The sequence below is a fragment of the Mustela erminea genome, chromosome 15 (assembly GCF_009829155.1).
Source record: "Mustela erminea isolate mMusErm1 chromosome 15, mMusErm1.Pri, whole genome shotgun sequence".
NCBI lineage: Eukaryota > Metazoa > Chordata > Mammalia > Carnivora > Mustelidae > Mustela > Mustela erminea.
Genome location: NC_045628.1, coordinates 868,729 through 883,299, shown reverse-complemented (window position 1 = coordinate 883,299; position 14,571 = coordinate 868,729). Strand labels below are relative to the sequence as shown.

General features: G+C 65.7%; 1 protein-coding gene across 15 annotated transcripts in view; it reads left to right on the top strand.

Moving 5' to 3' along the window:
* MCF2L (MCF.2 cell line derived transforming sequence like) overlaps positions 1–14,571 on the top strand; it is a 129,614-nt gene that overhangs the window by 69,533 nt on the left and 45,510 nt on the right. For 13 of the 15 annotated variants that reach the window (XM_032314210.1, XM_032314217.1, XM_032314224.1 and 10 more), the window contains 2 exons: positions 10,529–10,612; positions 13,346–13,460. In XM_032314210.1, coding sequence (XP_032170101.1) covers positions 10,529–10,612; positions 13,346–13,460 — 199 coding nt within the window. Of the gene's footprint in view, positions 1–9,523; positions 9,529–10,528; positions 10,613–13,345; positions 13,461–14,571 lie in introns of those variants that run through there. The other 2 variants (XM_032314218.1, XM_032314223.1) reach the window with 2 other exon arrangements.

The following is a 14,571-nucleotide window of genomic DNA, read 5'->3' as shown; positions in this document are numbered from 1 at the left end:
GGGACGGCGCTTGGGGGGCAGGCCGGGGGCCCTCGGGGGACGCGGCAAGTGTGCCCACGCAGGGCTGTGCAGACCGAGGCTGGCGGCCCTGTCAGTGGGGTCCCGGCTGGGACGCGCTCCGGGGGTGGGGCTGTGTCTGGCGACTCCCTCCCGCCCTGCGGGGTGCCTGGGCCCGCTTGACGCCGCGCACCCTGGAAGCTGAAGGAGCTCTCGCAGCGGCGCCTTTGTTCAAGCTTTCCGGGAGACACACTGGTGCTGCGGCGGCCAGGAACTCCGGGGCCTGGGGGCGGGCTGCGCTGCGGTCCCCGCGGCGGCCGGTGCCCCGACACCCTGACGGAGGCTGTCCGGCAGCGGGGTCAGGCCTGGGCCCCCGGCCCCCCGTGGTAACAGCCACCTGGGTTCCGTGGGACCTGCTCCGGCCCCCAGTGGGGCTGTGGGCACCTCTGAGGCCAACTGGGGTGCCCGGGGAACAAAGACCAGGGCTGGAGGGTGAGCACGGGCGCGTCTCCTTGCTGCTGGTCTGAGGGTGACGGCGCTCGTTTTGAAGTTATTCGTCAGGAAGTATGTTTTCCAGCAGGTGCTTCTGCCGGAGGGACGATGGCAAAGAGCTCATCCTCTGTTTCCGTAGATTTGAATGAATCAGCCAGATCTAGATCTTAGTGGCCAGTAGCAGTAGGTGACCATCCGCCATCCCCAGGTTGAGGACAGAGGCCCCGGGTGTGCGTGACTGGGTCCGCCACGGAGGGGGCCACAGGGAAGGCCGGACGCAGCGCCGCACGTGGGGCGAGCCCAGCTGGACCTGGGGTCTGCGGTCGGCCCATCGGGGAGGGCGCGGGAGGCTCTGCGGGACACGCTATGCTGCGTGCGGCTTGGCTGCGGGCGGGCCGCGCTCTCGGGGTGCCTGGCACCCCGCACGTGTGTTCTTTCCAGGAGGCTACTCTGCGCGGCCACCGGTCATTTCGGACATGAGCTCGTTCTCCTCAGTGGGGACCGGCTCTGGTTCCCGTAACTGCCTCCAGCAGACGTTACCTCCGCGGTGCGCCAGCTGTCAAGGGAGCAGGGGGGCTCCGGTGTAACTCAGGGTGGGGGGTCTCCCGTCTCCACAGACCACTGGCTGCTTCTCCAAACAAGGGCGTTTGTTGCCTGAGGAGGAGGCGGCTGTTGGTCCACGTGACAGCGGGTCTTCCTCCCGCGGCTGCTGCAGAACACGTCATGCCGGCTTTGATTGGCACCTGCTGTTTACCAGCAAGGATGCCCACGCCGCCCCTCACGTCTGCACTAGCAGTGGCTCGTACCTGCCCTGAGTCAACAGGAGACCGAGGGGAGGCCACGGGTGTAACCCGTATCCCAGGGTGACTCACACTGCGGAGCAGGATGGGGGGTGGGAGCCACGATCCCGCCACAGGCTGAGGTGCCTCCCGTCTTGTCCTTGTGACATCCGTGAGGTCAGCAGTCCTGCGTGACCTCTCCCCACCACAGCCAGCCCTCAGCGCCTGTCCCTGCCTCCCGCACGCTGGACCGTGTGTGTGCCCAGCGGGGTGGGGGCTGCCGGGGGCCAGCGTCCGTGGAGCCCCGTGTCCCTGCCCTGCCGGCTGTGGCAGCCCTCTCGCAGGCCGCCGTGGTGAGGCCGGGAGTCGATGAGACGTGTGAGGCCTCCGTGAGGGTTAGTGCAGCCTCTTGTCTGCTTGTAGCTTTCTAGAATTCTGCGGGCTTAGGACGTGGGAACAAGGTGCACGTCTACAGTTCAGGGAAGAATTTTGGAGAGTCCCTGGGATTCCTGGAAGGAGCTCACTGCCGGTGTCAGGGACGGGCCCCGCCACGCCTCCCCTTCTCGCACGCGCGGCCTGTGAGCCGCCTTCGGAGGGCAGGTCCAGAGGAAGGGTGCCTGTGAGCCCAGCCCTGAGGAAGGACCAGAGACGATGATTTTCCTGACCTGTTGACGAATAGGAAGACTCGGTCAGAAACATTTGCTTTGTTTTTAAGCAGCGGTGACAGGTGTGGGAGTGGGGCATGTGTGTCCCTGGTGTGCGTGTGTGCTGCGTGTGTGCCGTTTACATGCGGCGCGGGTGAGACACGTGGGCCGTGCCTGCCACCGGAGAGCCAGTGGAGATGCTGAGGCTGATGACGTGGGCCTGGGGGACGCTCAGCCCAAAGCCAGGACATGTGGCCAGTGTGCTGCCACCCATACTGCCCTGGGGCTGACGGGATTTGTTTTTTTGTTTGTTTTTAAAGATTTTATTTATTTATTTGACAGAGATCACACGTAGGCAGAGAGGCAGGCAGAGAGAGAGGGAAGCAGGCTCCCCGCTGAGCAGAGAGCCCGATGTGGGGCTCGATCCCAGGACCCTGAGACCATGACCCGAGCCGAAAGGCAGAGGCTTAACCCACTGAGCCACCCAGGCGCCCCAAGATTTGTTTTTGCTCCAACCCAGAGTGTGCGTTTCTGAGGAGCGGGAGACCTTGCTCTGACTCTGTGGGTGTGCAAGGGTGGGGGTTGTTGGACACACGGGACGGGCCTGATTTTCCACCTTCTCTCCTGCTGTCCTCCCCGGCCCCGGGAGCTCGCTCAGATCCTCCGGCATCAGCCTATTCAGCCTCCGGGGTGGTCCACACGGCACCCCCCTGTGGAGGGCCAGCCTGGGGCTATTCCAGGAGCCACTGGGCTTGGCGTTCCCAGGGTCATGGGCTATGGCTCTCCTGCAGGGACGGCCCCATGGCTCTGTCTGCGAGGTCATAACCCTAGCCAGAAACGGCCCTGGCCCTGTCCTGGGTCCCTATCCAGGCTGCCCAAGCAGAGCCCTCGCTATCCTGGGACAGCAGAGAAAGCTCAGCAGCAGGAGCATTACCGGGAATGACAAGTCCGCGGATATCTCATGCCGAGACCCTTTGAGGCAGGAGCTGGCCGAGGGCTGCCATCAGCGAGCTCTGGGTGCCGCTGGCTTGCCGTCCTAGTCACCCGCCCCACCTGGCCGCCTGCGCTGGGCTGGTGTGGCCAACACCTGCCTGGTCCCGTGAGCCTCCTGCGCCACCATCCCATTCTGGGCACTGAACACCCGTTACATGGCCGCGAGTGTATCCCGTGCCGCCCCTCCAGACGCTCCGCGAGATGCCGCCGTCCCTGCTCTGTGGTCACGGGCTCCCAGGGGCGCTGAGCATGGAGGGCTTCGCTGTGGCTCTCGTGGCACAGTGTGGTTTCGCGGCTTCACGAGCAAACACGCTCTAGTGATGTGGCTGGACCCAATATTTGTGCCTTAAGATCCGTCTGTTGTTGACTGTGACCAGGTCTGCGCGCCGCTGCCGCACGGCATGTCTGAGAGGCACAGGTCACCCCGTCAAGCCTCCTTGTGCTAACGCTCGTTTGGCAGTGGGCGCTGGGCGGGGGGTGGCCTCAGCCTCCCGAACCCTCCCGCCACGCAGCTTCCGGCCAGCGGGGAGCCTGCGTACCTGCTCCTGCCTCAGGGGAGGTCGGCCTCCCGCCTGGTCCCCCACCCTCGGGGCATGGCCTTTGGCAACCTTCCAGGTCCCATCCTGGTTCCCAAACCCACACAGGTGCACACTTGGCGGCAGGGCCCAGGAGGACTTGTGCTCTGTCGAACTGAACAGCCGTGTGACTCAGAATTCTCAGGAATTTCAAACCCTAGAAATGTTCAGAGGGAGCTCCTGGGGCCTGGTCCTCCATCTCAGTGCTGGGCGGTTCTGGGAGAAGTGGGGGCCAGCCCTGTCCGTCGTCCAGGAAGGATAGGTGTGTGACAGCGGCCTTGGGGGGGACCCCAGTGAAGGAGGCCCTCGCTTGTGGCAGGAGGACCCTTCTGGGCTCCAGGGGCTCCAGGTCCCATGGCCAGAGCTGCAGGCAGGACCTGCCTGAGCCCAGAGGTGGCCAGGCCCCCAGAGCCCCGGGCCGTGACCCCCGCTCTGTGACACACAAGGCAGCCTGAAGGGAGTGCTGCGGCAGCTCTTTCCAGGACCTCGCTGGTGGCACACGGAGGCGAGCGGCTGTGTCCGGGGCGGGACCCACACCGGGCTCACGGACACCCACCTCTGCATGTCCGAGCCCGTTTCTGTGCTCCCCTCCGTGGGCCTTAAAGCAAAACCAGAGCCTGTGCACTGAGGACGCAGTCGCTGGCCGAAGGCTGTGTTCGCACAGCCCTGCAGAAAACCGTTCCACAAACGGGGCCGTCTGGCTCCACAGGACCCTCACGGCAGCCCTGAGCCCCGAGAAGCAGCCCTGGCCCGGCGGCTGGGGACACCCCTGTCAACCTGGACCCCAGCCGGCAGGTGAATGGTTTTCCTCAGGACTCGGGAGGCTGGCCTGTGGGCCGGGTGCTGTTCGGGGGCCTGGAGCCCACTGCTTTGGGTCCCTGACCTCCCCCTCCCATCTGTGGGGGCGGGGGGAACCCACTGAGGTGTTTCCAGGCCCACCGTCGTTTTCGCCTGCGAGAAGGCGCCTCCGAGACAGTGGGCGCTCGGGCTGGACGGGCGCTGCTACAGAGGGACAGGAGCGAAGGCCCAGGGATAGGGATCCCCAGGGCAGGGCGGAGCGCCATGTGACGGGGCCCGGCTCGCTCTGAGCACAGCCGCAGCCCGGTCCCTGCGGGGCACAGCTGTTGCCTTCGTTAATCCAGACCCGCTCCAGGCGCCGGCTCCTCCTAGCTCAAGCCCCAGAACCCGGCAGGGACAGGTGGAAACAGCAGGCAGGGGCCGCGTGGGGCCTCCTGAGTGGGGCTGCCCCTGCCCGGGTCTGATGCCCCTGCCCGGGTCTGACGCCATTACCTACGTGCACCGAGGGTATGAAGGCGTTCCTCACCCATGCCAGGACCTCCGGAGCCAGCAGGGCTGGGCCAGCAGGGCAGGCCCAAGGAGGGGCCAGAACGGTCCCGAATGGTCCAGAATGATCCAGAATGGCCCAAGGTGGTGTGAACGCAAGGAGGGCTAGTGCTCTGGGCTGTGTTGTTCGTGGGGGCCTGGGCTCCCCGCTGGAGCCAAGGAGGGCTTTCGCGTGGGCTCAGCTAGTTTGGGGCAGAGGGGAGCCCGAGCGCGGCTCCCGAACACGGAAGCCAGGGCATGAGGACGTGGAGGGGGGCTCAGAGCCCACGTCAGGAACCGTCTCCTCCAACAGGGGGTCCAGTGTTCGGGTCGGGTTCTGAAACAAGGTCTTGAGGAAACGTCGGACCTGACTGAGGGGGGATGTTTCCGTGCCTGTTCCGACGCGTTCATGCTGCCTGTGTAGCCCCGTGTGCTCTTCCCACAGGACCCTCCATGTCCTGTCCCCGCGTGCGTGTGCATGTGCAAGGCTGCGTTTCTGGGGGGGCAATGGCCGTCCCCCGGTGCCCGCCGCAGGGGCCCTGTGGGCAGTGACCCCTGCCGTCCACGTCGCCCGTGGTGGTGATTTTCTCGGTAGCAGCGGCCGAGGAGAAAACACCGTGGACAGAACAGTGGGCCCGATGCACCCCACCCCCATCGGCCCATGGTGGTTTAGAAAGCCAGCGCCGGCCAGGGCGAGGGCAGGGGGTGCTCCCCAGGCGTTTGTGATGCTGAACCCTACCCACATGCCAGATGCAGCGCACGTCGCCCCGCGAGCAGGATGCCACAAAAACTCGCTCAGGAGGTGGAGGAACCCCCGGAAACCAGGGACCCCCCCACAGCAAAGGCGAGTCAGCACACAGACCGTGGCCCCCTGGCTTCAGCCCCTTGTCACAGCAACTCCTGGACGTGCCTGCAGCCTGCACGCGGGGTCCCTGGGGCTGGGCACAGTGCGCCGCTGGTTCAGGTGTAAAGGCACGGAGTGGCTGCTCCCTGAGCCGGGCCTCCAGGGTCACAGTGCCCGACGCGTCCCCCGCCACCGTCTCCTCTACCTGCCACAGGGACAGCATTCACGAGCTCCTGGCGGTCGCGGCTCAGACTAACAGAAACGCGAATACAGAACCATGGGAGCGGCTGAATGTCATTTCTTGGACGGCTGAACCAAGGGTCAGGGACCACAGGCGCACATGATGGTCGGAACCCTGCGCTCTGCGCTCACCACGGCCCAAGCTCACTGGGAGGTCGGACGTCTCCTGCTTCTGCTCCTTCGAGCGCAAGGAGTGTCTCCACCTACAAACCCGTCCCTGAAAGTCACCCGGGTGACAACCTCAGATGGATAACCTTGTCCCTCCCTTTGAGCTGCTGCTCTCCATGGTCCCCGCTGTGTGGCCTCAGGCAAGTCACTGGGTGTCTCTGTGCCTTAGGGAGCTCGTGGGGGATGGGATGAGAACGCTCCGCCTGCTGGGCCGTTGAGGCAGACGTGTCCTTGATAAAGGTGCCACTACGCTGACAGGGTTCCTCTGGGCATGACGTTGGCTGACGAGTGGCAGCTCTCGCTGGCCCAGGAGTGCGGGAGGGCCCTACCCTCCCCTACGCCGACTACTCCCACGATGGCAACCCGTGTCTGAGTCGGTGTTCGAGAGGCACCTGCCTTCTGGACTGACCTAAGGCCTGGGCGGGTTTGGGGAGGTTTCCCCATCTTCGCCGTGGCCCGGCAGGGGCTCAGGTCCGAACTTCTCCGAAAGCCTCACGTCCTTCTACGAGGACAAGCTGGGTGATTCCCCGAGGGCCCCTGGAAGAGCTGCTGGTCCTCCCTGCTGGCGCCCTGGAACCCTGCTCCCCACAGGCTGCAGGGCCAGCACACAGATGACCTTCTGCGGCTCCGACCCCAGCGACCCCATAGCGGGTGCGGCGGGAGAAATGCTCCGAGCCGGCGGGAGGCGGGTCGTGAGCGCTGCGGACACTCAGAGGCCCCACACTGTCCTTGGCTGGTGGCCGTCTTTACGCGCTGGCTCAAGCTGCCTGTGGTAAGGAGGATTCTGAGGGTCGCCGGGACCTGGTTGTCTGCCCGTGGCGAACACCGAGTCGTGTGGCATCTAAGCCCGGCATCCCCCAAGGCCTGGCTTCATGTGGCTCCCGGGGCGGGGTGTGGCTCCCTTCGCGGGGAACGGCGTTCCGAAGGCTACTTTGTACGAGGCTGCGTCTGGCTCCGAGCCCACAGAGTGTGTGCGAGTCCACGAGCCCGGGCACAGGGCGAGAGCGGGCTCACTCTGCAGGGCCGGGCCCAGGGCGGACGTGGATGGTGCCGCCTGCAGCCCACCTGGCTGACGCTTCATGAGGCAGGGATGAATGAGCAAGCGTTCACTGGGTGGCAGGCAGAGCCGCAAGCTCCTGACGTCCCGGAGCGCGCCTCGGGCCACGCAGCCCCTGACCGGCGGGCGTTCTGCTGGACATGGGTCTGACCCCAGCGCAGCGTCACCTGCGGGGGGAGCCTGGGCTACGGCTGCGGTCCACTCAGGCGGGATTGAAAAATCAGGGTGCCCATTCCGCACGCACCTCACCGAGGCCTCCAGAAGGTTCCCAGGCAGGCCTGAGGTGCAGACCCGCCAGGCACGGGCATGTGGCCTCAGGGGCTCTGGGAAGGGGCTTCTGGGGATGGGCCGTGGGCCTCAGGGGCTCTACGGAGGGGTGTGGCCTCGGGGCTGTAGGCCTTCATCCGTACCCCACTGTCACTGTGGCACCAAAGAGCTCCCAGACGGCGGCAGCCTTGCCCAGGGCTGAGCTGGGACCCAGGGCAGCTACACTGTGAGCTGAGGGGTGGTTCCCATGAGGGGGTGAGGGGCTGTGTGTCCCCAGCCCTGCGCTGGGCCCCCAGCCCCACCGCTGAGGGGCCCTAAGGAGACAGGCTGCCCTCTCTGTGCCCGGGCCCTGTCCGCCTCCCTCCCACTGCCTCTGTGACAGGCCCCGTCTCCTTTCGCATCCGGCTGGGACGGAAACGCTGGAGACGGCACCCACAGTGTCGCTCTGTGACGGCGTGGGGCCTCACCTGCCCCTCTTGTTGGGCCCGCAGCTGGGACGACCCCCTTCCTGTTCAGACAGCTGACACTGAGGCGCGGGGGAGGCTTGTCCTCCATTTCCTGCTGAGCTAGGGGTCATAGCGTCCTCCGCCGTGAACTGTGCCCTCCCCTCGTCCCCGAGTGGCAGCTGCCCGTGCAAGAGCCGCCCACTGCCCCTGCAGGCCCAGCCCCCGGGGACAGAAGCTGGCAGGTGACAGGGACACTCACTGCGCTGTGGCCCTTGCTTATCCCCAGCTGCAGAGCGGTGGGCAGTGACCATGTAAGCGGAGTGGCCTCTACATGGAGTCCGTGCCTGTGGACCCACCTGTGTGCCGTTTCCAGCCTGGGCCGTGCACAGAGTAACGCTCTCGTTCACGCCTGAAATGTGGCCTCTGGCCTAAGGCACAGTACCACCACACGCTCCGTCCCAGAAACCCTGTGAGCGTGGGATGCCCAGCGAGGCCCCGGTCAGCAGTCCACGGGCTCCGGAAGTCCTGCACCGGCCTGTGTAAGTAGAAAGAACTTTGCTGAACTGCCCGGACTGCCACCGCAGGAAGTCACCGTGTCACGTGCCTCTCACTTCCTCTGTTCAGCGCACGCTCTTTGAGCTCCTATCCCAACAGCTGCTGGGTAGTGGTCCGCAGACCAGGTCCCCGTGAGGCACGGCGTAGGCCAGGAGGTGGGCAAAGGCCTCTGTGAAGATGTGATCTCTTGACCAGTAAGATCGGACTGGTCGGCAGACCTGGAAGACGCATTACAGGAAGCTGCTCATGCAAAGGCCCTGAGGCTTGAGGGACCAAATTAATGTGGACAGCGACCTGGTCGGCGGGACCGTCTGTCTGTCGGATAGCACAGCGCTGGTCGGTAATGGCAGGCCTATCTCCAGCACATGGGGAAACCCTGGGCCATCGGGTGAGCCGGGCACAGCGCAGACCGCTATGCAGTGCAGGACTGAGCTCTGGACTCCGGGAGGAGGTGCTGCCCGGAAGCCTTTGCCGGGTGGACATGTCCGAGGGGGACCATGCAGTGTCCACCGTCAGAGGCCTGGACACCCGTAGTCGTCTTTCCTCATGGGTGGTGGGATCTGACGGGAGTTGGGGGCGCTGGTGGTGGTGAGATCTGGGCGATGGTCGTCACCGACGCTGGGTCCCGGCTAAGGGACTTACCCACTCAGTATTTGCCGCCTTCCCCCACCCCTGGCACATCTCCAGACTTCGGAGGCCTGGCTTCCCGGGGTCTGTGCTCCACGACCAGCATCTCTGGGGTTCTGGAGGCCGAAGTGGTGCACAGGTGTGCTATTCGCCACGTGCTGAGTCCTTCCTGCCGAGACGAGGAACATCTGAATGTCTTCCCTGTCCCCACTGCGTCCAGGCTTGCTGCAAACGAGTGCACGTGTGCAGGCAGCGCGGGTCACCAGTCTGGAATTTAGGAACACGTGCTGAGCTCCCTCGGAGCAGGTGTCCCCTGCCCTGTTTCCCTCCCGTAAAGGAGAACTGCGGCTGAGCCTCCCCATGGCCCGTGGGCGGTGGCCTCTCTTGGGGAGGCCATGCAGGTCCCAGCGTTCTGAGTGAGATGGGCACAAGCTGCTGTCCCTTCCTGAGCCCGGAGCCACCGCCACCGCTGCCCATGGGTCCGAGCAGGCTCAGAGCCCTGCGCACCCCCTCAAGCACAGGCAAGGTTGGGGCAAGGCCGTCAGGTGCAGGCTGCTCCCCGAGGGGCCTGCCTGTGTGCCCAGTGTGTCAGCGTCTACACAGGCTTGTCTGTAGACCAGAAGAGCCGGCTGCGGGGCGGGTCCGAGTAGGGTGCGTTTTGCCGGCTCTGCGGGGATCTTCAGTGTGGAAGAGCACTCCCTGACCGGGCCCGGGTCGTAACCTGGCATAGCCGGACCTGTGAGTCATCAGCGCGGTCCTGAGTGTCTTTGGAAAAATGGTGTTAACGTCTCAGAATGCGAACTCCGCAATGCTGCAGGGGTCTGGCTCCGGGTCACCTGCTTGCTGGCGAGGCCGGCAGACCCAAGAGCAGGACAGGTGCCCCAGCGTCACGCGTCCATGGTGACACACAGCAGCCCTGCCCCAGGCCCCTGCCCCAGGACTGGCAGCGCTTAGGCCGCGCCCGCTTTCCCACCAGCATCCTGCTCAGCGACCCGGCTGGGCACCCCGCCCTCTGTGTCTGCGTCAGGCAGGCAGGGGGCGCGGCGCACAGGACAGAGCCCTGCACATTCCCTCGTGTGTGCGAAGGTGTGGACCCGCGGCGGTGGCCAGGTCTCCTCGCTGACCTACAGGGGTCTGCTCGGGCTATACCGGCCCCGGGGGCACCCAGACCCCTTCCAGGGCAGGGGGCAAAGGCTGTGGGCTCCTGGGTGCCGCTCACACCCAGGAGCTCTCCTGGTCCTTACTCCCAGCCCTGCGCTCCTCCGCCGGCACCTCCGTCTGTCCGTCCCTCCTCCTGTCCGCCTCCCCTCGGTGCCTCTGACACTCCCCGCATCTCAAATATTGATGAGCCTCCCGGCACACAGCATTCTGCGCGCTGAGAAACAAAGGCTTCTGTGCACTGGAAACCGAAATCCTTTTTCCGAGCACATGACCACCGGCCCCTTCGGAGTTCGCAGACGTGCGCGGCTGTGTGAGGCGGTTTCCTCGGAATGACGGGGCGTCTGTCTGCTCTCCCTGCAGATGAAATCATGCACCGGGACATCAGCCCGCTCTGCGCCGCGGACATCCAGGACCAGCTGAAGAAGCGCTTCGCGTATCTGTCTGGTGAGTGCCGGGCGGGCCGGGAGGGTCCACGCCCTAGGCTGAGCGCTCCCGGGATCCCTGGGACTCTGCGGGTCCCATCCAAGCGTGGGAACCCGGGACACGGCGTACAACATGGGCTGCTTTGGGTTTCACCGAGGGCTGGGAGATGCTGTGCGGTGCCCCGGGGGAGGGCGGCTGGGGTCCTGAGAGGGATGCGGGCCGAGCACTCTTGCCTGCAGACTCCAGAACATTCCTAAGAATAGGGCACAGCTGACCTCACTCTTGCAGCGTCCAGGGGCTGGGGCTGCCTGGCTGAGCACAACTATCTTCCACGGAGAAGGCCACAGAGAAGGCCACAGAGCGCTGCCGACACACGTGAGCGGCCGACTGCCCCAGCGGCCTATCCTGGGGTTCCCAGTACCCCAGACCCAGCGTGCAGCCGCCTCCCCGCAGGCCTAGGTTTTGCCTCCCTCCGTGGGACGACCTGCTGTCCTGGCCAGCCGTGGTGCGCGACCCCAGCCGCTGCACAGTGCCGGCGCATTGCGTAGGCTAAGGGTGTGACTGCAGCTGCGCAGCTGCCCTCACGGCTGCGTGGGCCCCGTCTGGACAAGACCACCGGCCACAGTTCCTTGCGCTTCAATTGGGGCCTCCCCTCCTCAGCCACGTGGCCCTACGTGCAGACGGGCCTCTCCCCTCCTGAGTCCCCAGACCATCCCTGCACTCCCGGGGCCGCCCTGGCCCTTCCCTGGCTCACCTACTGGTCCCCTGGGCTGGGAGCCGCTGCCCCGGCCGGGCCCTGACATGTGGTCCCTGACCTGCAGCCCTGACATGTGGCCCTGACGTGTGGTCCCTGACCTGCGGCCCTGACGTGTGGCCCTGACCTGCAGCCCTGACGTGCGGCCCTGACATGCGGCCCTGACGTGTGGCCCTGACATGTGGCCCTGACGTGTGGTCCCGAGCTCACAGGCCCCGGCGTGTACTGAAGGTTGTCAGCAGGACGGGGGTTTCTGGGGGGACTCGTCCGCAGTAAGGTGGTGTGGCCTCTTGTGAAGCCTCCGTCGCGGCGAGGGGTGTTGTCCCGGGCGGGGAGGAGGGGCTGACCTTCAGAGAGGTGAGAGCCCTGTAAGGGCGCAGCGGTCGTGGTGCCCGTGGCAGGCCTAGCCGGGAGGCTGTGGCCCTCTGCCAGCTTCCTCATCTCGCCAACCTGTTTTCGCCCCTTCAGGACCCTGAAGGCTCATGGCCCCAGTGTGCCAGTGACCCAGACTCATGACCTTGACCTTCCTCCGGGTCATAATCCCACCACTCTTGGCATTACCCAGGGAGGAGGCAGAGCCCCGGCCCCAAGCCCCTCCGGACAGACCTTTTCTCGAGTGTTCGAACACCAGCCAGCGGCTTGGGAGGGGACTGGGTGGACGTGACGAAGGTCCGCCTCGGTGGCTGTGAGGTCATCCTCCGTGGGCCTGACCGAGCCGGCATTCCGGGGGCCGGGCTCCTCCCGCACGCAGGGGTGTGAGTCCGGGGACTCGGTGGAGTGACGCTGTCGGGAGACCGTCCCTGTTTATGCTGCAGCCAGCGCCTCCCACGGTGAATGTCGGCGCCGGTGCGCCCGACCCTGCCCCGCCCAGCGCCTGTGCGGTGTGCCCTGCTTCTGTCAGGGCAGGCTTGCCGCCCGACTCCGCCGACCTCCGAGACAGTGAGGTTTCCAGCGTCAGGCCATCAATGCCCATCACACTTGTTGCCTTTGACGTTGTCGTCACACGGCAGGGTAGGGCAAGCCATGCCCGAGAGACCCCAGGAGGTGCCAGGGGCCCGAGCTGTGCCAGCGGCTGCCCCGTGCCCTCCAAGGAGATCCAGGGTGTGGGGAGCCCATGCTCGCTGCTCAGGCTGTCCCAAAGCCTAGGGAGCTTGAGAGAACACCTTCTATTGGTTTATCATTAAGTCCCCGGGTGGGATTCCGGAAGGGCTGGCCGTGTGGTTCTTGCCCCGTGTGGCGTGGGCCAGCTGGACTGTCCAGGGGCTTCACTCACACGTGTGGGGCCCCTGCAAGAAGCCGGCTGCTCCTCCCTGGCTGGGCGGCTTCCACATGGTGGCCTGGGGCTGCTGCTCCGGCTCGGTCAGCGTCCAGGAGGAGCTCCGAGCAGAGAGAGCAGACGCGGCCATGGCTTGCAGCTCGGCCTGGAGAGGTGCACGGCATCACTCCGGCTGCCTGCGACAGGCCGGGCCAGTGGGTGGGGGACCGTCCCTCCAGGGGACCGTGTCCAGCCGCCCCTCCCTGGGTCGTTGGTGGGACAGTTCAGACCACGGGAGACCCAGACCAAACTCAGCCTCCTTTCGGCCTGTTCCCAGGTCCCAAGACACACACCCGACTCCACCAAAGTCCCTCTGGTGCCCCCGCCGGCCTGCTGCCCTGCCCCCTCACGCTGTCAAAGGACCCGATTATCTGAAGCCTCAGGGGGTCGGCTAGGGTAGGAGACCAGGCATCGTGCGGGGTTCAGAGCAGCTCCCAGCACAGAGAACCGTGCCCGTCAGCCGAGCGAGCAGGACAGGAAGCGGCACAGCCAGCGTTCTGTGCTGGCCCCACGGAGGCAGGGTAGTGGGGATCGTTGGAGTCACAGCACTCTTGTCCGCACCAAGGGGCTCCTTGGGACACGTCTTTCCTGATCATCAGGAGCAGCCTTGACAGAGCTTGACTCGAAGCGGCGTTTGGAGCTCGGGGAGGCGCCCGCGCTCAGTGCTGCCTTGCTCTCTCCCCAGGTGGGCGCGGGCAGGACGGCAGCCCCGTCATCACCTTCCCAGACTACCCGGCCTTCAGCGACGTCCCCGACAAGGAGTTCCAGAATGTCATGACCTACCTCACCAGCATCCCCAGGTGCGTGTCGCCGAGCCCCGTGGCGGTCAGAGAGGGAGGTGGTGCCCAGGGGGCTCGGGGCCTTGCCCGGCCAGCGGCGTCCCAAGCCCTCCCCTTGGGAGACGTGGGCTCCAGCCCCAGCCCTGGGATCCCACGGAGCCCAGGGACCCTCCCTCACTCCGTCAGGCTCCGGGGCCACCGTGCGTGGCAGGGGCTTTCCCCGGGAAGGAGGCCACAGCGCACAGTGGCTCTGAGACCCTCTGGGACTTGGCCGGACCCGGGGTCCCACTCGCACCCTCGTGGTGGGGGACTGACCCCAGAAGCGACTTGCCCGGTAGTAGTTCTGCGTCGCCTCTTCCAGAAAGGCAGGGAAGCTTTGTCTGTGGCCTCCTGGCCACACTGGGCGGAAGCCACACCACCTGGGGCCAGTTCAGAGACACCCACGGCACCCCGAGAAGTGGTGCGGACGTGGACCTCACACCCTGATGAGTAAACACCGTGGTGCGGTGGTCAGATGTCCTCACGGTGACCTCATTCCTCCGGGGACATCGGGGCGAAGAGGCGGTCAGCTGCAGGGCAGGAGCCCAGCCTCCCGGGTCCCCGTGGACACCGCCCTCATTCCTTCGTGTCCGTAAGGACAGGTTTCTGAAGTCGTGCAATTCAGAGCTCCGTGAATTAGTCTAAGCCAGAAAACAGACCAAAACGGCAAGTTTGATCAGCTGGTTCTTGTCGTATGAAAACTGCCAACCAGGGATGCCTGTCACCGGTCAGAGCTGGGGGGTCCTAGGTTCTTCTAGCAACCTGGGGGGTGCAGAGCCCTCCTCAGGGGTGTGGGGGCTGAGCAGTCACTGGCAGGAGACAGGTGGGGTCACGGCCGGGGTCCCCTGGGCTCTGCCCTCCTCTCTTTCCGAGCTCTGGGCCGTGGGTGGCGGAGTCGGAGCAGGGACAGCAGACGCCCTGGGAGTCAGCGGCTTTCCTGAGCGTCCCTGGGCTGGCCCTGTGCCCTCGAGGGGCTTCCTGGTCGGGCAGCAATACCTCAGAGCGCCTCTTTTCACTGTCCCTGGGCCTCGGGATCAGAGACAGGACTGCGGGCTCAGCCCTGCTCTGGCCCCGAGGCCACCCGGCAGGAGTG